The sequence below is a fragment of the Anneissia japonica genome, unplaced genomic scaffold (assembly GCF_011630105.1).
Source record: "Anneissia japonica isolate Jap-2015-1 unplaced genomic scaffold, ASM1163010v1 scaffold277_len1293397_cov203, whole genome shotgun sequence".
NCBI lineage: Eukaryota > Metazoa > Echinodermata > Crinoidea > Comatulida > Comatulidae > Anneissia > Anneissia japonica.
The window spans coordinates 807,779-832,213 of record NW_022719460.1 but is presented as its reverse complement, the minus strand read 5'-3'; the positions used below and the strand labels follow the sequence as shown (position 1 = coordinate 832,213).

Here is a 24,435-nt window from a genome sequence, read left to right as displayed (position 1 = left end):
AAGTAATTCCTCAAATTGACAAAATGTATTAGACCAGTCAACTGTTTGTTGTATGTAGTCCATCTTTTGCACTGTTCAAATCTTACAAATTTAGTTTTAGATCTTATTCTCGCATTTAAATAAATGTCTAATACCAGGGGCCCAAACCATAGTTGCTGCCTATTTACTGTACAGTTTATTCTCATATTTTTAAAATTGGACAATAAAAACTAAATGAATGAAATGAAATGAAATATCAATAGCTTTCGGTCATGTACAGTTCAACCACTGCTTTGTTGCTGGTATCTATTTAATAATTTGAACATCTATTGTGTACTGTACTGTATTTAGTCCTTTTCTTGTCAGTTTAAAACATCTAGATATTTATGGGAATTTGAGAGTCACTAATGAAAATGCTCATTACCAACAATTTAGTCCTATGTTCATAAAGTTTACAAAAAGACAAAGAAACTTTTAATTGTAGGCCTGATTAGGCCAACAAAAAAAAATTATTGTGTTGGCCATGCCCAACCAACCCAAATTTTACGGCATTTTATTTTTTGTTTTGTTTTTTTCTTGAAACAAACAATATTTTTTTATGAGCAAATAAGGCTGGAATAGCTTGGTGTAAGGCTAGGGGGCCAAGGCTAGCCTATTTTGTTGAATGGTACAGTACACAATGCAAATCCAAAATTGTTGTATTATTTGCATATTTTCTACTTTTTAGGGGTAAATACATACTTGGTTGTAAAAAAAAAAAAAAAAAACAACCTACTCATTTTTTGGATTTTCCCAAAACGTGCCAACACAAAAATTGATTTTTTTTTTTTTTGGCCTTATAGTAATACAGCATACATGTAGGCCATGTTTTTGGGAATAAATATCTCTAGATACTGTGATTATTTTTATTAAAAACAACTTTGAAAAAAAAGAGAAAGAATTTAACAAAGTGATTGAAAGATAATGAGCTGCATAGCAAATTTCAGAATGCAGTCATCTGAGGTCAATCTGTTTGCCCACAGGTAAAAAAGGGGAGGGGTTAAAAGATTAATGAAAACGAAAGACCTTCATTTAGGGTGGGTAGTGGAAGCATTGTGAGTAACCTAATTATTTCTCAATATGCGTCCATCAGATTTGATACTGTTTATGTAGTGTATTAAGAAAATGGTTTAGTGAATTAGTATATAACCCTTAACCTGATCATGTTTAGTGCCTAACTTCCTATCAGCTACATTTTCGTAAGTCTATAGAAACTTCTGTCAGGTTGGAAGAGTTTTCAAACTCTAAGCTCGCTGGTAATTTATGAGGAGTTGTAGGATTTCTCAAGGGAACAGGCAGGTAGCCAATCACCAGCCTGATCAGTGCATTCCAGGAGCTGTTTTCTAGGTTCCCTGGGGAGTTAAGCTACAGAAGTGAAGGCTGATGCATCACAGTAGTACACTACTGTACAATATTTGTTAATACATGGCTGACAAGTTGCGCCGTACTTATTAAATAATAATGCTGTCAAGTACTGGCTTTTGATATCAAAATTACCTTCTCATAGCTACTAATGATATTCCAACAAAATAAACAAAAATAATAATGTTTTAATGATAAAATAACCAATACTAAAAATTTAGGTTTGTTTATTTTCAATGAACATTGTAATTTTTTTTCTTAAAGCTGAAAACCAAACCCTGACACCAGTGACAGCAATGGTTTCATTGTTTTTTGTATATAGTAAAATCTTCTATTATTAATTATGCAATGTATAAGATATACTGTACCTTAGGAGAGAAGATATGGCCCCGTAAAAAAAATTGTTAGTTTTCACCCTATCCCAGCATAAAAACTGATGAGGGATGGAGGTTTTTTTTGGTTTTTTTTTCCCAACCGTCCCATCGGCATTCGCTGGTGCATTTGGTTGAGGACAAACACATAAAAAGTCACAAGAACGGACTCAAATTTACAAAGAAAACATGTTTTTATTGTCCAGAAACACATTTTGCTAAAATACAGTACAGTTTCTAAATATGTGAAAAAGTGAGAATTCTGGCAAGGTAAAGTATATAAAATATAAATAAAATTATTGACCCTCTTTTTACATCTCCTGCCATTGCAAGTGCATAGCTTTGGTAAGTTTATTATTGCAATATGTATTTTGAAAGAATGAAGGAAAATACATATATTGAACTTGAATGGATGTGTCTACCTTCTTCGTGGGACCAAATTTTGCAACAACCTGTGAAAAAAATTACAAAAAAGTGTGAGAAAAAAAAAAAACATTTTATATGTTTTGAAGAGCTATAGAACTGATGTAAAAACAAATGTATGCCATGACTGGATGACAAAAACAAACTTAGGCCCCCCCCCCCCCCTAAGTAGGGCTAGGCCCTAGGCCTAGATAGACCTGCTGGGTTAGGCCTAGGCCCCTCTAGTAAGCCAGGCTAGCCTAGGCCTACTTTCTTGATTCATTTCGATAGTCTTGCTTCTCAAAGGACAAATATTTTTGAATTATACCTCAACATTTACAAATCTTATTAGGCCTATACCAAACTGATTTTCTGAACATGTGTAGGCCTGTGCGACCGTTTCCAGGCCAGGCTTGGTAGACGGGGCCTTGGTAGACGGGGCCCGTCCCATTCAATTACACTAGCCTAGACCTACTAGTTAGGCCTACCTGACAAGGGTGATTGACAAGCACAGCTAGCAATACATACCATCGTAAAATCTTCTATGTTTCCTCCTTCTCCAATCTGGCCCGATTTGAAAGCATCAAACAATTCATTATAACGGATATTTTTTGCGAACCAGCCCTTCAAAACATGTATTCCTCTCTTCATTTGCATTACAATTAGGCCTAGAGACATGATAAAAAAGTTTCGGGGTCATTCATCTCGCACACAAAAGATCGCGCCATAGTAGGAAAGCTATCTTAGTGCGCATGCGCAACATAAGAAAGATCGCCTGTGAAGTAATCTTTAGCCTTTTCAAGTGAAAAATGACGAAAAAACAATCGTTTAAAATGGGAAAAAAATGTAAAGAAAAAAAATCGGATTTCCCCAAAAGTGATGTGCGCGAGGGTGATAAACTAATAATTTTTTTTATGGGGCCTAAGCAGTGATAAACTATGAGAGCATAGATATCATTAGATATATAGGCCCAATTAATATATAATATCCAATATACTTAACTATACTACAGTACAGTGCCAGAGTGTAAACATCAAGGATAAATTTTAATACTTTTACAGTCTGTAACCTTCGACCATATTTTAACTCTCATTTTAAACAGTCCATCTTTTTATGCATTTCAAAAAATATTTCTCTATAATATGTAAATATAGTTGCTGACCGAATTCACAGTATTGCACTTGCCATTGTGTGTTGTGGGCATTGGCTATAATAAAGTAAATCATACAAATGTACTAATTTAGATAAACAAACAAAAAATATAATTAAATTAAAACCGTAAAATTAAATTAATTAAAGGAAAGTAGATACAAGGAAATGAAATATTTAAAGTTAAAAATATATAATAATATATTAATAATAATAATAATAATAGCAAATGAATTAGATAAATATAAACAATGAGAAAATAATAGAATGCAGTGTGTAAAAGACCGCAGATTTCTGTCTCGTTTTGTTTCTGACTTCCATCTTTCCAATTTCTCACCACTCCTTACTCAAACTGTTACTTTAGACCCCTCTTAGTCCACATCTCACTTCCCCATAATTTAAATAATGTATGCACTTCTCCTGATTCTTGCTGAGCCAATTACTTCTCCCATCTAAACCTCTGCATCTTCGATAATGTGACAAATATCATTATTATTATTATTACTATTGTTAAATTTTTCCATTATATAATATCACAACGATGTTGGTATCATTACTATCATAGTGCCAAACTTAATTTCCTGTTTTCATACGGCATCTGGAACGACGAAGCATGAATAAAAGACATTTTTATTATTAAAGAAAGTCTCCACATACAGTACTACAAATCTGCTACCTAATAATGGCCAGTTAATAATACTTCTTAAGAAACAAGATTTATTAAAGAGTGACCCATAATCTATGAATCGTGTTAGACTTTATTAAACCCTTAAGAAAACGCTTCATAACTAGTGAAACCTGAATCATTGTTGAGCCTGCAACCATTCATGAGATTTTTTTGTTGGATTTTCATGTACTGTACAGCATTTTTTTTAAGGTACATACATTGTAATATGATACGAGCTGCTAAAGTAGCACGATATTCAGTGTTTATCAAGGTATGCTTAGTCGAATCAGTTGCTTGATTGGTGATGTTGCTGTTTCTGTGGTGTGTCGATACATAGCAGGTGTTTCCTCAAATATCCGTGTCTAGATGCTGTAGTCATTGACTTGACCCGTGTTCTATCCTTGCTAATTGTTGGATAAGACGGATGTGACATGTGCTTTGTTGTAGCCGACTCATCGAGCTCTCGGCGTTTGTTACTATCAAAGGGTGAACACATTTCTTTTTCATTTCAAAAATATTTAGGACTGGAAAATAATTGAATATCATATTTATCTTTATTTCAACATGGAAAACCCACCTTCAGTCAACTTCATGCAAATAATATTAATAGAGAAAATTTTATATAACAACAAATGTCATGATACTACAAATAGTCTGTGCTTTTTATTATTAAATGAAAATTAGACAAATCGTTTGAAGAGTGGTAATTTTCTTCAATTTGGAATCGGTCTGAAATTCTGAGAACCCTAAAAACAATATAATTATTTGAAAAATGCAATTATTTATAAATTATTGTTACTAAATGATGCAAGTATAGTTGTTTCGTTTTCTTGTACAATCATGTTTTTGCAATAATATATTGTGCTATTGCATACCATCTTCTATTTCTCATTTTACTTTGATCGTGTACCATTCTCTTTATGCCATGTATTTTTTAAGTGGTCAATTTAGCTCAACCATATGCAATAAAATATGTACATTGTGGATGTAGAAATATAGGCCCAGATGGCCTGATATCTGCTGTACTAGCAAGTGAAATACATGGACTCGACAATGCAGTAAAGAGCTATCAGATTGAACTGGTGATCAATAATTATGATAAGTTATTCAATAGCATTGAGAATCATTCATGTTTATTCTAAAGGATCAACAAAGGATAATTAAAGTATTATTATTCTATTAGAAATAAAACCAATGTATTTTATAAGAAATATCAATCAATATACTTAAACAATTTAGAATTTATATTCACCCTTTAGAAATAAAATAATGATGTTGTTTGGTCATGATTTTTAAATTTCAAATTATGTCTAACTAAAATTATAACATTTTTCAATATGTCTTCATAAATATTCATATTTTAAAATTTAGTATTTTAATAAAAATTGAGTGCTTTAAATGTAGACTTGAATATGCCTTTATTATCAATTGGCAATGGATAGGTGATAGAAATCTATAGATCTATTTTTGTGAAAATTACTGAGGATGCTTTCTAGACCTAACCTTATGGATGGTAAATATCATTTATAGCTGGCAAAATCAACACTTTGGTACCATTTGTTATCAGTTTATCATTAAACTGTATTGTTTTAATATAATGAATAATACCAAATATGGTACTAAAATAAAGTGGGTTTTTCCAACTAACAAGTTTAAAAAAAAAAAAAGGTTTTCAATAAAATTATGACAAATGTCAAAGTCAGTAATATAGAATGAATATTTGGAATATATAACTAACGCTGCAAATAAACTAACTATATTTTATATTGTTTCTTTTGATTATTTTATCAGATGTCAATTATGATGTAGTCACATGGTACTGGTAGTGTAATGTGTTCCTTATATCATTTCCTCCCAGAACCTACGGAAACCGCAGAGATAGGTTGCAGTGATATTAGCTTATATAGCATTCTTTATGTCATTTAAATAGTGGTAACGAGAAGGAAATGCGTGATTCTGTACTCATAACGTCCTGGATAGGTGCGCCACGTGCGAATTATTCGTGGGGAATAAATTAGTTACAGAATGGAAAGCTGTGGCCTAAGGACCTTTGCATTGTTTATCATGTCCTCTTCTACGTCACCCACATTAGTTTAAATTTGTTTCAAAGTGACAGTGTAATTAGATACTCATAAGGGGGAAAATTCCCAAAACATGTTTATCATCCCTCTGCATTCTTCATTAAGGCTGTCTTATTTGTTTAACCTCCACAAGGCAAAATTTTAAGAAAAGAAAAAAAATAGCCTTATTCTGTTTTTAAATTAAGAGAAACATGTTCTTTGTTTTGCTTGGCTTAATGGTTGTGGTCTGATATTGACAATACGATTGATGTTGATGATAATGGTGATGTAGAATGTAAAGGTTGGTGGTACTAGAAATAAAGACACCTTCCCTCTCCCTCCCCCACCCCCCCCACCCCCCCCCCAAAAAAGGAAACAAATAGTAGTAATATTGTTGATGTGCTTAAGTGTCTATTGTGTTTATTTATTTATTTTTTTTTCAAATTAATTAGATAAAAATCTAAATAAAATCTAAATCCAAATCCTTACAAATAAATGTAACTGAAATATGGGTTAAGACTTTTTACCATTATAAATGCAGGTGTATAGAACATAGTTTGTGACCATCTTGCCTAGCACCTGTGGGCCTACATCATTCATAATGTAGGCCATAACAAGTCTACCTTACTGTATACAATTATGTAGAAAGTCCATTTCCTTCAGTCCATTTCAAATCACATTGGTCAATATTAGCATGGTATGGTATATTTTCTAGTGCTTTTAAATGTAAAATTACAGCAACATTAAAGAGTTTTGTATCAGTCTCATTAAATTTAGCAATGACTAGTTATTATTCTTAATCACCACCATCATAGCTACCAGTTTGTTTAAATTTCAAAATGTGTCAATGAAGCTTACCAGGCTTCTCTGCATCTGCTTCTTCCAACTTTAGACCCTCATATTTTAAATTTTGGCAACTTAAGCAATGTTCAATGGTGCTTCACACTTGGTTGCTATCAGGCTGTTGAATGAGGAACTATAGGTAGGCTATACAGCTCATGATGTTTGTTTTTTTGTGATTTATGACTTGCTTATCTTTGTTGTTTTTTACATGAACACATCTTGAGGTTTAATTTCCTCTAAAAACAAGTGGAAGAAACAGAACTTGAACTTACTATCAGGACATTTCGTCGCTTACATCACAAACTAACACAATCAAAGTAGATTGTGTTAGTTCGTGAAATCACAGTAACGCGTCAAAACGAGCGCGTATTGGTTGTCAAGCAATTTTGTATTCTTTACCACACAAAAAGTCCTTAATAACAACAGTGCATATTTTGATGCACTTTCTTGATTTCACAAACGAACACAATCTACTTTGATTGTGTTATTTCGTGATTTATGTAGTATTATGATATTTTACTCCCTAAATTGTAGTGTGTTTAACTAAATAAATGTAAATTATATATCTGTAGTACTGTATGTACAAGGCTTGGAAAGTAAAGAGGGAATTTATAGCATTAGTTACATTGAACTCGCGATGTTAAGATTTGTAACCAAGCTTCAAAGAGCAAGTTACAACTGCTAACCTACATCAGCCCATTTATTTCCTTTCTATTCAAAGCATTAAATTCTTCCATTGAATGAAACATAATGATTGTGGAGCCCCGTATTGCGAAAGTAGCCATTCACTTATAATGTGGCTGAAGCACTATGCATCGTCTCACATGCATAATTTTTGCGATGCAGTTCGTATTATTTTGAAATGTGTTGGAGGGAATTGGCAAGATATCTATGATGAGAAGTTTGATTAGATCTGACGGCTAACTGTTCTGATTCAAATTCTACACAGCATCACACATTACATACAGTAAGTTTGCATTAAATGACTACTGTGAATTTTATTTCTGTATCCACGCTTTTTGAAATATATAATATTTTGAGGATATTATCCATGGACAGTGGCATGTGCAAATTGACATTTATGTTATTATAAATTCAAATATTAATATATTTAGGTTTTGCAGTGAAAATGTTACTTCTACATCTGTGTTACATTTCCTTGAAAGATTATTATTAGTTTGCTTAAAGGTCTATTTTTTTAGTGAAGTGTCTTTATTTGATGACGTTGATGTGGTAGGTTTGTATATTGATTCAAGTATTTCAGTGTTTCATATGTTTTTTCTACTATATGTACGTCATACAGCCCCAAGAGATAGCAGTTGCTTCTCTCTCTTACAATAGTCGTTAGGTGATTAAAAAAACACTGAGCGATATGTATTCTGAAGTAGTCTCTCATTCATTCAGATACAATGTGACCAGTTGATTTTAACCATAGAGATGCAATATACCAATGAACACAATAGTTTAGAGTAGTAGTGTGTAGCACTGTAGAGCAGTGGCGAAAGGTGGTGAGTGAGATAGAAATGTTGAATTACATTAAGACTGGATATTCTCCTGGGGGTGGAGGAATTCCACATAGTATAATATGGCAGCTTAGGTATCCAGTTACAGAGTTAAAAATGTATTGTTAGATACCAAAACAATCATAAAAGTATTTTTTGAAATTAACTTGCCCATTTTGAAGTAACATAAAAGTTATCAACTTGAACATAGAAATTAGTGTATTTAAAAAATGTCTACCCATCAGTTTACAGCGAAAAATGATAGAAACACTTCCAGTGACTGGAAGTGATTTATTATTTTTGTTATAATTTTTTGGTTTAAAAATCAGGGTACACATTTTTTAAATTCAATAATTTTTATGAACAAGTTAATATTTTGTATGCTGTTGCAATATGAGCAAGTTTATTTCAAAATTGTTTTTTTATGATTTTTTGACATTAGCAACGGACAATACATCTTTAAAAATGTGGCTTTGAATAGCTGGTGCTTTGTATTAGATTATTATTATAATTTTGATCATCTAAAAAAAATTTTTTTCCTCAGTTTTTTTTAATCATCTATAAACAATACTAATATAATATACAAAAATTTATTTTCCTCAGTGTTTTTAATCATCTATAAACAATACTAATGTAATATACAACTATGGCAGTTGCGGTTTCGCGTGTAAATAGTGACTTAATCAGAATATAGTAGGTTTGTTGTCATTGTCTTTTAGTTCACATGTTTCCTGAACATGTATGATTGGTTGTGTGAATGCGAATGTAGTTACGCGTGTATCGTGGCAAAATGTGACGTGTCAAAGATGTGACATAAAGTGTAGATTCTCCTGAATACAATTATTTTGTTTTCAGACATCCAGACAAGAGTTGTTACAATGCTAAACCAAAATACAATGTTAACAGACAGTAGTAGGTCTGTTGATGGAGAAATAATTCTTTCATGGTCTGCTCATTCAAAAATGTACTAAACCAAAATACGCATGTTAACATAGGTAGTAGCTCTGTTTATGGAGGAATAATTCCTCCACGGTCTGTTCATTCAATATTATGTATCACTAGCCATAGCAATAGTTACAGGAAAAGGACAAAATCATGTATGTTTTAAATAGTATAGTAGTGTTATATTTATAACATGGAAATTATCATGACCTCACATCATGCAACACTTCACATGTTGTATATTGGTAGAATAGAATTTTTTCTAAGGCTCCACAAGAACCATGCTTGTTTAAAATTATTTTACTATAGACTATTATTATAAGTTACAAACTTCAAGAAAAGTAAACTATTAGCAACTAGCAAACATAATCCGAGTTTTTAATTTTATATACATTTTTGCTTTATTTAGCATTTTCTTCTGAATGGTTTTTTTTTTTTAATGAATTCAGTAGTATACCATAGTGTATAATTAATCACTTGGCACCATGATGGCCATCTTGGATGACCTCATTAATATTCAGGTCATGTTTCTTTTTTGATGAATTATGCCAACCTACATTAATGGTAAAATATAAATAATAGAGTTGGATTAAAAGTGTGGTTTCTTTTCCTTAAAAATGAAATTGTTTGAATTCGCGTACCTCATGGTATAAGTGACAGGATTAGCTGTTGTAGAAAGTAATTTGCAATGCTCAGGTTTACTGGTCGTAAGAAGTAGACAACTCATGGAAAATTGTGTTGTAAATTGGAATATAATAGTCTGATGCCTAAATTGAATGAATATATGGTGATGCCCATAAACACTCGCTGTTGAGGCTAATATGTGTGTTTCAAATTTCAAGATTGTTTTTATGTGTATAATAATGTTGGTATAAACACATTTCTATTTATTTATATATATAGCGTCATTTGCTTTACAAAGGTGCTATGAATGGTTAACTACAAAGCTCACACATTATGTGGTAGTTTTAAATGTTATACATCATCTTATATTTGGATAAGTATGTAGCGCCAACAATACATGAGTTAGTACATTTTTAAACTAAAGTAGGTTTTATTATTTATGATTTAATTTAAGTTGTCTTTATTTGTTTTAATATTCTGCTTAATCTATGACCTTTAACTTGTAGGACAAGATTTGAATCATAAACAAAAGTTGACTGCCACTATGTAGGCCTACATTTATGACTGCAATTTACACTTTAACTAAGAGTAGATGTTTGGGTTTTATTTTTAAATTATCACCAAAAAGCAAATTGTGGCAAAGACAAGCCAAACCAGTCACTCGTCGCAAAAATTGATTTTGAGTTATTAATAAAGTGTTAGAGAGTAAAATAATAGCTATAAAATGGTAAAAAAATCATTAAAATCGGACATTTCCTTATGAACTTGCAAGCGTTTAACCAAACAGCTGCTCCTTAAAAAGTATTGTTTTAACATTGAAAATGGGAAAAATAACAGCATTGAATGATGTGTAGATATATAAAGGTTAGTTTAGTGCGATAAAATAGATTTTTTTAAATTTGACGTTCCAGCATGTTTTGGCCATTTTCTCTGAAACACGATTTGCGACGAGTGACTGGTTTGGCTTGTCTTTGCCACAATTATGCACTTTTTATTTGGTGCATTATTGTTAAAAAATGATGATTTTTTTCACAAATGTTAATATATTGTTAAGATTAAGATCTTTGATTCACAGCACCATTAAACTTGGATACTGTATGACATAAATCTTGACCTTGATCGATGTAAACAAGCGATGAGTATCTAGCTCTACATCATACTGGGCATTTATTTCAAAATTAGAGCTGCTATTAAGGACTTCACTTTATCGTTGGTCAATATTTATGTTTAAAGGAATTTATATTTTAATGCTAAATTGATAGGTTATAATATTAATTTTGAGTGTGAATAAAGCAAAAAAATTGTAGAAAGCATTGATGTGACAAAAAATAATAATTATATCAAATTAAGCCTGAGCATAAATTGTAGTGTCCTAAATATGAAATTTGTCTGTACTATATTAAAGTTAGTCTGGATGTGCAGCATTGTTCAAAGGAATCTTGTAAGATTTTCGATGAGGATCCATGGCATCATTAATAATCAGCATTGATAGATTTGAGGAATTTCTCCCCTGTGCACCGTCGAACAGGATAAATAGATTGCTTTCTAAATTTAATGTTTTTTAAGAAGCTTTTTCTTAATCATAAGAATAACCTATTCTCTGCTTCCCTACAGCCTATACTGTTTAATAATTTTTGTAGGGTTACATTGGCGGCGGTCTTATTATTAGTAATAATTGCTAATTGCTCATATCGTCCATACACTGAAGGTGGTCGATTCGTCTCCATAAAAGACATATTAGCTTCTCTCCCATCAATTCTGTTAATACGATTGCCCACGAGATAAAAGCTGGGACATGCTAAGCCAGTGTGACACTGCTTTCTACGTGAACAATAACACGTTCTGTCTGCTACTATGATACTTGGTGCATTTATACTATTATCTATTCCACCGTTGACCTTTTTAAAGTATAATTTGTACTTAACATGTGAGATTGGGAATGATTAAAACATCGTTCATCTTTAAAACTACCTAATATTTCTTCCTCTTATTTGTTACATGTGTTGAATATTTTGTGGATGTTTTACTAGCCAATCCTATGCATTCGTTTGAAACTTAATTTTTTTCTTTGTTCTCTATATGCTGTGTATTGATTTAGAATTACTATATTTATCTTCCAGTGATAGAGCGTCCATAAAAATAGGAATTTTAATACAACGTGACGCATCTGCATTTTGCACATGTGTACTTACACCCACGTTATTTCGTAATGATGCATTTTAAACTAATTTCTCTGACATTTTATCAATTCATTTAACTCATCATTGCATTTACATTGACAATCCTTTTACTATTCAATATTCAGACAGTCACAGATATGCCACATACCTAGTGCAGTACTGAAGATAACTTCAATTTGTTGCTAGTTGTAGCCACTGATTGTTATTGTTATCTTGTTGTTATTTATACCTCGCTATTAAGGTTTTCTGTCTTAAGAAAGCAGAAAAATAGTTATATAACCATATTGTCATCTTAAGTACAATATTATCACAGACCCCTTACCTAAATGCTACCTTGATTTTTTATTATCCATATTTTATTCAGAAAAGTATAGAGTAAAAATGTATATTAAAATACAAAGATGGTTTTTTTTTTTTTTGGTTTTTTTTTTTAAATGAATGCTTATGAACACCTATAGTGAGATAGGTGTATGCCTTAAGATGACATATAAAATTGTTGCACCTAACGAAAGATGTATTTTGCTTTGCAGAACATGGGAATGTCGCAGAACAACACCGGTAATAACACAATGCCTGACGATGATGTTTTCATGCAGCACCTCGAAAGAATAATAAGTAATGATATGTCATTCAATGAAGATATATCAACTGCTCTCCGTATAGACAATATAGTGAGCACGCCGCCAAACGACGGCAGCGATGTGCTCTCAATTTTCCCAGCTGACCAGAATAGTCCTCAGGTAACGCAGTCCCCGAACAACGGTGTGCATCCGAATAACATGGGGTACGGTGTACAACAACAGCAACAGGGACAACAGCAAATGCCAAACATGTTGTCACCCCAGAATAGTGGTCATATGATGGGACCAAGGTTTCCAACCTCACAAACATCCCAGGGACAGGTATGTTTATTTTGTTTTGTTCTTATTATTCTTAATATTTTAACTAAAAATACTCCATGGAGGTTAAAGAGTAAGTTAGCTTGGTGTAAGAGATGATAAAATCAAGTTTGAAATATTAGATCACAATAGCATGCATCAAACCACAGTTCCACTTCGAAGATATCTTTGCTATTTTGTCATAATAGTGATCAATTTATTCTTCCTCATCCATCGTTATCATCATCATCATTGTCATCATTCATAATAACAATAAGTATAATAATAATAATGTTATACTTTATAGTGCAAAATGGGGCTTTGATGCACTTAACATTAGATATTAAAGAAGAAAAAAAAAAATTTACCCCTCACTGCAAACTTAACTCATAACCCAAATAAGCATGCATGCAAACACTCAACTTCATAACCATAATCATTTACTTTATTATTTCTATACTCAAAATGTTCTATTTTATTCTACTTTAGTTTTCTTTACTCTTCATTGTCTACTTAAATCCTGTCTCCAATTTTATACCAAAGTTAAAAAGATCATAATTCTAGGTCTGATAGAAAATTATGTAGAAATCTACATTAGAAAATCCACATTAGGTAATACAGTTGATCTTAGAACCAATCATATTGCAGCATTTGAAATTACAAAATTAATAAAGGACACGGAAATGACTTGAATGGTTTAGTTTACTTTGGCACCTGAAATGATAATGCTTTTGTTTGGCAACATCCTCTTACGCTTTTCATTCTAAGTTACTCAAAAACATCTTGACGTTCTCACTAACAATTCAACTCAATGAGTAATCAATATTGTATTTTTGTCTTATAATCACTGCCTGGCTTGTGTGTTATATCATCTTTTGATATTAAGTTTAATATTTGTTTTATTTGCTCTGCATTTAAATGTCTCCCTCTATAGTTGGAATTAAAAGTGCTGAGTTCATGTTCACATAAATACGGAGTCCTGGATTGTCAGTTTGCACTTGATGACCATGTCAAATAACTCCTTAATCAGTTCCCCGGCTTTGGTTACGTTGTACGGCTTACAGTAGTCAGTTTATGATGAAATTACCTCTTCGTTCACAAACGATTACCTGTTAGTTCACAAATAATTAGCATTTGCTAGAAGAGTCGTGTGGCGTTGCTGGCTATGCTTATTAACAGTGGTGATATCAAAAACAAGATCTTAGGAAATCATTAAGAACTCTGAGATGTGTCATATCCTGTTTTTGAAGGCCTGGGCTAATTGCAATCTAGCCTTGACACTGGCGCTCTAATTCACCGCTATTTCTCCCATTTCAGTCCCATCAAGCTTGGCACATTTCCTGCCCTTGCTTGTTCTAATTTGGCAGGTAGCTCGTTTTTTTTGTTGAATTTGAGGACATTTGCAAAAGTTATTGCGTTGTGTATATCCACAATCTTTAATGACTAGTTCTGAAATTGTTCCCTGGTATGGAAAATTTAATCTTTAATCATATCTGTGATTTTGCGGAAGTATAATCATTTTATGTACTGTATATATAACATGATTTTTATGTACACTGATATGTAGTCCATTGAATAAGTAATACCTAGTGGGCATTGAACTTAAATAGGCTAATAAATAGGCTAAGGATCTGGCATCTACGGGGAGTAATTTATACTCGCACTATACCAGCTTAATGTGAATATAATGTGTAACCAATAAGGTATAATTATCATGTGTATTTTAATTTCAGCAGTTTCTGCATCTTTCTACTATGATGTGGAGGTTTAGAGCATGACTATTGCCACTATTCTGCAGCGCATGTTGTTGATATTTTGTATGTATTTTACTAGATGATGAATGCAATGCAACCTAGACCTGCTAATTTGCAGAAACAAATGTCACTGCCCTCTACTGGTAATGGAATGCGCACTGGTGACATGTTCAACAAACCAACGCAGCAAATCCGCCAAAACATTCTACGCAAGCAGACCAAACAACAACAGCAACATCAGCAACAACAGCAGCAGCAGCAGCAACAGCAGCAGCATCAGCAACAGCATCAGCAACAGCAGCAGCAGTGGGCATTGCAACAGCAACGGCAGCAGCAGCAACAACAACAACTGATGAGGCAGCAGCAAATGGCAGGCCAGATGCAAGGGATGACACCACATCTGCGCAGGGTACAGCAAGAGAAACTTCAAATGCTACACCATCAGCAATCATTCCAGAGGTTTACTGTACCACAGGTATGTAAACATTCTCTTTACCACTCTATTATTATTGTCTTTTTATTTCTATCTTCAAACAGCCAATAAAGTTTAAACTATTATGCATAGAATAGTATTTGTAAATTGAAAATAGGTTACTTTCGACCCCACAGGGTTAGTGGAGAATAGTTTGGATGCCCTCTGGCAGATGAATGGCTTTGGATCAGGGAAACAAATGTAATGGGTCATTGAACACTCAGTGGTTAACCACTAGGTTCATTGAATTCAGCTATGTTGTTTTACTTCCTCAAGTAATTGTAATGGGATCTTTAGAAGGATGTTGTCTCCATATTGTTACACTATTTTTGTTGGTTGGAAAACATTGTAGCAGTAGTTTCTACACCAGATGCAAAATATGGAAAAAAAAATAACCTGATAATGAATAAAAAAAAGTTATTAAACCAAAAACTCATGAAATGCTATGACATCTGATATACATAAATCTAGCTTAGTACGAGCCTGCCCATTGTCATAGGCCAGGCCTACCTATCTACTTGCCTACCTCTCATTACTACTACCAACCATTGGCCTGGCCTGTGCACAAAGATTCCTTTCTACATACCAGTGATTTGCCTGTAATACAAGTATAATTGAGCTTAACAGAATATTTATTTTGTGTCATTTTTACTGTTGATAGACTGATGGAATGTTCCCAGGAATGGACACACACAACTACACCGAAAAACTTGGAGATATGCTTAGTCCCTCGGCAAGTGCGGCTCCTAATGTTAGCATACAGGTATATTAATATCATACTTAGACACAGGGCGATCACTAACCAGCAACTAACACTTCGGAACTGATTCGTAAGATTCTGTTGAACATACTAACCACTATGTTAATTTTGGTGCTTCAGTGGAATTCCTGATCACTTACATATCAAAATAATTCTACTTATTGTACACGGAATGAAAACAAAGATAATTATAAATAAGTCTATAAAATAATTGCCCTGTCAAGCATGTAAACCAGGCACACCTTTCCGTGTACAGCACAAGTATGCACATACACAATCTTTACACATGTTTACTCAACGATTTTGGGAATTGCAAAGCCTTACAGCACATTGTGTAGTCTACGTCACCACCATACAACAAGTTTAAGAACAGCAACAAAAAAATGCACACTAACATATTTGAATTATATAAAAGAAGTATGAAAGAATGTCTTCAATAAGATGGAACTTCCATTGTGTTACAGAAATCAGGATTCGGGGGACCTCAAGCAATGCCAGGTCGGTCCATGCCATCAGCAAATCAAATTAACTCAATGATGTCAGGTGGACAAATGGGAGTCAGAGGTCAAGGAGGAATGAGCAATCAAATGTTTCCGCAAGCTAACAGGACGGGAGATTTTGGATTGCCGCCGTTTAATCAGATGATGAATTCAAACCAGTATGGCGGCAATATGGGACCTAATCCAAATTCATTCCCATACCAGGAACAAATTGGAGTGAATATGCCATACGGAAATCCAAATTCTATGAACAATCGCATGCAAGGAAATCATAATATGATGGGTGCCATGCAAAACCCGCAACATGCCGGAATGCAGCATCCACAGCATGCCGGAATGCAGAACCCAAGTGTTATGCCAAATGCAGGTGGTATGTCAAATGCAGGTGGTTTATCAAATTCTAGTATGCAAACGCTAGGTGGAATGCCAAACTCAGGTGGCATGCCAAACACTGCAGGCATGCAGACGCCTGGTGGTATGCAGGCTCCAGGTGGGATGCCGATTCCCGGAAGTATGCAGTCGCAGGGTGTAATGCAACCAGGTGTTGGAATGCAAAGTGGGGGAGGCATACAATCCCGGGCATCAATGGCCCCAACGACGGGGCTTAACCCAAACATTCCACCTTCAAATATGGGACAGAATCCAGGTGTAAATCCTGCTATGAATATGTCAGGAATGCCAAATACGGGCATGCCCACTAATCAGTACATGAGCAGCAACTCAAATTTTTCAAACTTCCGTGGTCCGAACCCAAATTCAATGGTTACACAAAACCAGAATCAAATGCGAATGCAAGGCCAGATGGGCACTGCCGGAATGAGCGGTATGAGCGGTGCTAGCGGAATGGGTGATGCAATGAATCAGATGAGGTGGAACCAATCAAGTTCAGTCAGTCAAATGCCGTCAAGCATGTTCTCAGGACCTATGGCTACGCAAGCATCCTCATCAGATATGTACGGTGGTATGAACTCTGGTCCCATGGACCGAATGATCCCTCGAAGGAATAGCAACGAAACTCTAAGCAATCAGGTAAATTTAAAACAATGAATCAGTTGATTTTAACTGATGTGAAATATATATATATTTCAGGATTTGATGACAGCAACTTGAAAATACTCCACATGGTTATAAAAGATAACTGTCTGACTGATCAACTTTCTGACTGATCAGCTGACTGACTGATCAACTGATTGACTGATAAACTGATTGACTGATCAACTGACTGACTGATCAACTGGCTGACTGATCACCTGACTGACTGATCACTGACTGATCACCTGACTGACTGATCACTGACTGATCAATTAACTGACTAATCACATGATCTATATATCTTATTTGCAGATGACTTACTGACTGATCACCTGACTGACTGATCACCTGAGTGGACTGATCACCTGACTGATTGATCACCTGAGTGACTGATCAACTGACTGACTGATCAACTGACTGACTGATCAACTGACTGACTGATCAACTGACTGACTGATCAACTTACTGACTGATCACCTGGCTGATTGATCACCTGGCTGATTGATCACCTGAGTGACTGATCACCTGAGTGACTGATCACCTGAGTGACTGATCAACTTACTGACTGATCACCTGACTGACTGATCACCTGACTGACTGATCACCTGAGTGACTGATCAACTGACTGACTGATCAACTGACTGACTGATCAACTGACTAATCACATGATCAACTGACTAATCACATGATCTATATATCTTATTTGCAGATGCCACAAGTAGGAAGCTCAATCATGAACCCTATGAATGCCAACCAGAATAAAAATCCAAATTCGTCCAACTTCAATATTGGTGCTGCCCCGGCCCCAGCGATGGATGATGATCAACTGAACATGACAATCAACTTTCTACAGCAAGGTAAGACAATCACAAGGAAACTCTTGGCTTGACTTAGTTGTATACTTAAGTAGTATTTTCTTGTTTATTCCTTGACTAAGTAAATAAGCACCCTCCACATGATGATCATTCTTATATCCAATTCACACGTACACGTGTAACAAGTTTTTAAAAGTTTTAGCAAGGATAACTGTGTGAATGCCACAATCTCGGTAAAGTCCCTTGTGAAATCTTGTATTATCTCGTAACAACTTACCCTATAAATAATTCACACATACACATGTAACAAGTTTTTAAAAGTTTTAGCAAGGATAACTGTGTGAATGCCACAATCTCGGTAAAGTCGCTTGTGAAATCTTGTATTATCTCGTAACAACTTGTAATCATTACCGGCCTCGAAGTGGCCTGTAAAGATTACGGCTTGTTACAGCACATGCTCAATGTGCTCCTCTCGACGGGATAAATAATATGGTGTCTGTGTTGTTACTTAATAACCAGGAAAGATGCACTCGAATTTTATATCAAGTTTTCCACAATCAAGTTTTATGAGAACGGCAGAAAAATGTATTATCTGGACTGCTTGCCGCATATTACAGCAACGCCGGCAAGATTCATGAATCGGGCTAGCTAGCCTGCTAGACCTAGCCTAGCCTAGGTAGATTCTCAGCTGGCCAAGCAAGGCGGTGATAGAATCGGACATACGCTAGCCTCCCAGCTTATCTTTACCTAATAAAGGCACCTAGGGACTAGCGCAGTTGGGATCTGTTTGTGCTAGATCCCTGTATAGTACTATAAACGATTTTATAAGTCAATCGTGACGTCATCCCTGTAACTCACAATGTTATTTGCCTATTCCCCAGTGTCCACCAATTTTTCTATTAGTGGACACTTGGCTTGATTTTTTTTAGGTTCGTGTGCAAAAAAAAATTCCTCATTTTCTCGTCACCGCGAATACATCGCGCATCGGGATAAAAATTGAATTGTAATTGAAAATTACTTTCGTAAAACAAGCTTAATTAGAAACCGAAGAAAGTTACTTCAACTTCGATATAGAGTATGAACAATTATGGAATTCATTGAATCAATTGACCGTTATAAACACAACAAAATGAATGTTTAATAGGAATATTCTAGACCTATTTTAAAGACTCAAGGAACAACTTTAGATGTAGGCCTACAGCCAGGCAGGAGGCCGCCCAGGCCTCCTATTACTACTAGGCCGTAGCCTAGCCTAGGCCTAGATATGAAATCATCGCACGATTTTACCTATCTGCATACACCGACTAAAAAGGAAGTCAGTGACTGAATTCTCTCTCGAATGCTGAAATGTTTATTTCTTTGACGAAAGTCTATCAAAATAGCATTACAAACAAGTTCTTTCTAACACAATACAAATTACAATAGTTATTCATCGTATCCGTACTGTACTGTTGATGTGTAGTTAATTAAATGTGTACTGCAGGAGCAAAAATCAGCATACGCACAGCTAAATGTAAATACGCACGTACACATATACTGATCATATCACTATAGCAACGATGACTGCTACAACAGTTGGGTATAAAAAACTAAAATTAAAAGACGGCGATTGACTTATAAAGCAATTGGTAGCGCATGCATCGTACACTAATGGAAAATTATTATACTTGGGTTAGATTTAATGCATTCAAAAGTTTCCTTCAGGCCTTGCAGGCCCTCAGGATATTTTTTCAAGCATTAAATCTAACCTTCGTATAATAATTTTCCTATAGTGTACTAAGCGGAGCTCTACTAATTGCTTATTATTATATACATAGGCCTATCTATTGATTCGCAATATTTCTTCCGATATATTACATGGTTCGAGAATATACGTGTGAAAACGATTGTCCTAACTTGTGAGATCGTGTGTGTTACATCTTTTTAAAACTTGTTGCATTTGGTGTACGTGTGAATTGGGTATTAGACAGGTCTCTCTCCACTTTTTAAAGACCACTTTTGTGACCTGGGTTTCATGGTTTGTAGCAGTTTTGGTTTATAATTAGAATAATATAGATGAAATGCATTTGTTGATATGGGACTAGAGAAAATTTTAATTGGAGGTTGTCTTTAATTGGAAGGGACTTTATGTACTACTTTACTTACTACTTTATATACCTTAAATAGTTTTTATTATGATTATCAGTAGTTAGATGTGAACCAGTATCACCAATAATAATGTTTAATAATTATCAAATTAATTTTTTGCAGAAATTCAACAATCAAATGGCAAACCCTGCAATTCTAACACACCAACTACTCCAGGCAATGAGCAGGGATCAGTCCCACTAGAAACACAACGTCGTGAGGAGGCTAAACAGCGATACTACAACTTTTACAATATGTCGGATGCCAGGCAGGCACCAGATGCAAGAACGAGGGTGACAAACCTCTTTAAAAACCAATTACAAGGAATCCGACCGGCAGAAAACCAGTTGCAAAACATGAAGAATGCTCACCAAGGATCCCTAGAAAGACAGGTGAGACTGAAACGTGGTAGAATCTAGAACGTTATAACCTCACAAATAATTCATCTGCAAATGCGAGAACGTTAATTTCTCTGGATTCTATGATGCAATTTGACTAAATCTATGTTGTGCAGAAAATATACAACGGTCATGCATGAGTGAATCCGCTCCCTACTGACTCACAACTGTAGGTCTCCCTCTAATTATAGACTCTTTCAATTAAAGACCACCTTGAATTAAAGACAACTTTTCTGTCTTTATTATTCTAATTAGAGACCAACAATGCTAAAGACTATATAAAACCTCAGTCGCAAAAGTGGTCTTTAATTAGAGGGAGACCTGTAATTTTAAATGACTTGGTTTGCTGATTTACAATTACATAAAAAAATAAAATCAAACATACATAAAACATTTGACCATTATTACATTCATAGAACATGTTGTTTGAGGGCAGCAAACTCTAATGTTGCATATTATCCAGAAGCAGATTTACCTCACAATAAAATTTGCACTTGATTGATTTGAGTATGAAACACTATATAAATTTATCTACATTATTATAAAGTGTTTATATTACAGGAAAAACAAGTCTTACAAAATGCCTATCATATTTGTTGATGCTCCTGTAAATGCTGTTACAAAAAGGACACCGAGATATTTCTAGTCATACAAATATTTTTTTAACTGGTGTATAATATATTTTCAAACAATATTTGTATCTGTTCATATATATTTCAATTTTGTTTTTATTTCTTTTCTTCAGCAATCACAGAATGAATCTCACGAGTCTACAGGTAGCAATAGCTTATTACAGAAACTTTTACAAGATTCAGGCTAACAACCCTGATGAGAATTACTTCTCATGCATCAGTATCTATCATGAAGAAACCAAACTAAACGTGGGCACTTGTTGAACACGGAATGTGAAGGGGTGATACAGACACTGAATTTGATCACATTGGTAGAGTATTTCTGTTAGCCCATACATGTGCCCCAGCCTGATTTAGTAATGCGTAAGGAACCGGGGTGATCAGTGGTGGTGCTGATATGTTGTGCTTGATATTTGAAGATACATCTGAGCGTGTGCAGATTGTGCTTATCTGGCTCATTAGCAGACATCCACTTTCAGCTCATCATATGATTTAATTTTCTACTAAAGTTAATTAGGATTTAAATGGTGATAAAATGAACAATTATTTTAGATTTATAAGCTGTTGGGTATGCTACCTTGTACCCAGTTATTGGATACCAGTAACATCATATATACACAGTGACTCCTAAAGTGGTATCAACAATCGTATTACAATATTGTATATCAGGGGCGGGGAAACAAACTTCTTCTCAGCACACTGGGTCCCATGATGATGGGGTATACTGGTGTTACAGTGCATTTGTACCTTAATGACCTACCTCAGGGCTGATCAAGGGGGTTAGTCAGTCAAGACACCTGCATTCTGTAATCATTTTCTGCATCATGTGAATGAAACATGGACAGATATTGCATTGAATACAGGCACAAGATATATTGTACAGTTGACTGTTTACATATCCTAGCAAAGCGGTGCATAAGACCATTTTACAGAGAACATTTATACAAGGATTTTTATCTGTGCAGTTAAAAGTTCTTGATTAATAATCACAGAAAACATTTAGGATTGTTGGTGTAAGTTCAGAATCAACATAGCGATAAATAGTAAATTTCTGTTGCTTTGCTCACCTTGTTAAGATAAGATCTGAAGTTTTATTTTAGAATTTGGGTTAAGTTGTACTGTAAGTAATGAGGTATGTTATACTTATTAGCATCCGTCTTGGAGTGTCAAAGGCTACGTCTTATTAATAGTACATAGATATATTCCCCTCTTCTGTGTATACTTCATGTATTGCGTTGTTAGGTGAGGTACTGTGTATGTATTGTAGGATGAAAAGAAGAAGTTGATTCAGCTGATTTTAAATATGAACAGGGTATTCATTGGGGTTATTATAACAAGCTGTGGGGGAGGGGATGTTGATTTCAATCAGGGAAGGGGAAAGGAGTTTGTATTATGTGCCAATGTGTATATAACAGGTTTTATTACAGCAGAATGGTGACTGTATGATAGAAAATGTTATTAAAATGAAGTTCTATGACAGCAGAGGCCAGTTGTGTGTGTCGGTGTGTTTCTATGCGTGTATCCGTGTTTGTGAAGTGTGTGAATGATGGTGTGATTGCTGTTAATCAAAGATCTTATAAACACAAGATAGCGTTCTCCGCGATTTACGCGTGCAAATTCTGTAATAAGGCATGAATGGCGCCCTCTTGCTAAAAAGGAAACTTTTGACCTTTGACCGCTATGACCATACCTTACTGCTGTCTCTTATACACATCTAGATGTGTATAAGAGACAGGTCTAGAAGTGGGCAGCATAGGATAGGGTACTTTGGTATAATAGCGCATGAATGACGCCCTCTTGCTAAATTGGAAACTTTTGAACCTTGACCGACGCTTCTATTTGTTACGCGTAAATCGCGGAGAACGCTATCTTGTGTTTATAAGATCTTTGCTGTTAATGCATTTAAACACTGAGGGCGCTGTTCATATTTTGGTGGAAAAAATGTGGAAGATAGTTTTATTAGTAAGTTTTGTGTCCAAAATAATTGACAGTTTTAAAATGTCTCATTAGTTTATCATTGGAATTAATATGCAAGGACAAATCTTAAAATTCAACAATCTTGTGTTAAAATCGTGATTGTCCTGTAAACAATTTGCATATTATGTTTTTGCTTATTGTCAGTCAAAAATGTTCAATTTTTGAACATAACACAGTCAAATGTGGCCATGATTTATTTTTAAACAGTTCTTACAAGAATTATCAGATTTTTAATCCTTGTATCGTTAAAATGAAATGCTGAGTTTTGTAGCTGCATGTCTTGCTCATTTTCTCTGAGTTGTAAGGTTTTCCTCTTGACTCGAAGGTGAGAGTAATACGCAGTTTCTTAGGGTAGTAAGTAGTCTGGGAGGGTAGTACAAAGGGGTGGGGGTGGGGAAGATGTGTATAATTTGTGACTGTACATCCTTGACCAAGCAAATGTAAATAACTTTACAGAGATTGTAATCAAGACTTTGTGTTCGTTTCCCTTTTGTATAGTATTATATCTACTATTGTATAAATTGTACCACTTGCCAATATAAACACGATACTGGTGATGCATTATGGGAGGTCAAATCCACAGATTGTTGCAGAGTCAGTACATGTTGACCTAAATGATGAAAAGTATATATTTTTGGAAAATAGGAATTATATTTTGGACACAGTCAGCTTTACAGAACAGCTAAATTCATTGAAAATTGTTTAAAATATGTAACTCCTAAGTTTTACTTTGAAAAATCTGTGACAACACAAAAAATAGGAACTTTTATATAATTTTATGAAACTCATTTACATAAATTAACAATAAATTAACTGCTAATATTTATAAACTAATAAATGACTTGCAGTTGAGGAGCACTAGTCTGAATAATTACTTGTTCACAGTGCTGAGTCTTAACTTGCATTCACTCTACTAGCAAATACTCCTGGATTTTTGCAAATTATTCATGAAGTATAATTATAGATAATT

General features: G+C 34.4%; 1 protein-coding gene across 1 annotated transcript in view; it reads left to right on the top strand.

The window, feature by feature from the left end:
- The window catches only part of LOC117110907 (RNA polymerase II degradation factor 1-like), a 41,350-nt gene extending 18,174 nt beyond the window's left edge, over positions 1-23,176 (top strand). The window contains exons 3-9 of the mRNA XM_033253730.1: positions 12,651-13,022; positions 14,832-15,227; positions 15,886-15,987; positions 16,449-17,513; positions 18,226-18,373; positions 20,582-20,850; positions 21,602-23,176. Coding sequence (XP_033109621.1) covers positions 12,651-13,022; positions 14,832-15,227; positions 15,886-15,987; positions 16,449-17,513; positions 18,226-18,373; positions 20,582-20,850; positions 21,602-21,676 — 2,427 coding nt within the window. The 3' untranslated portion in view covers positions 21,677-23,176. The remainder of the gene's footprint in view (positions 1-12,650; positions 13,023-14,831; positions 15,228-15,885; positions 15,988-16,448; positions 17,514-18,225; positions 18,374-20,581; positions 20,851-21,601) is intronic.
- The last annotated feature ends 1,259 nt before the right edge of the window (positions 23,177-24,435 follow it).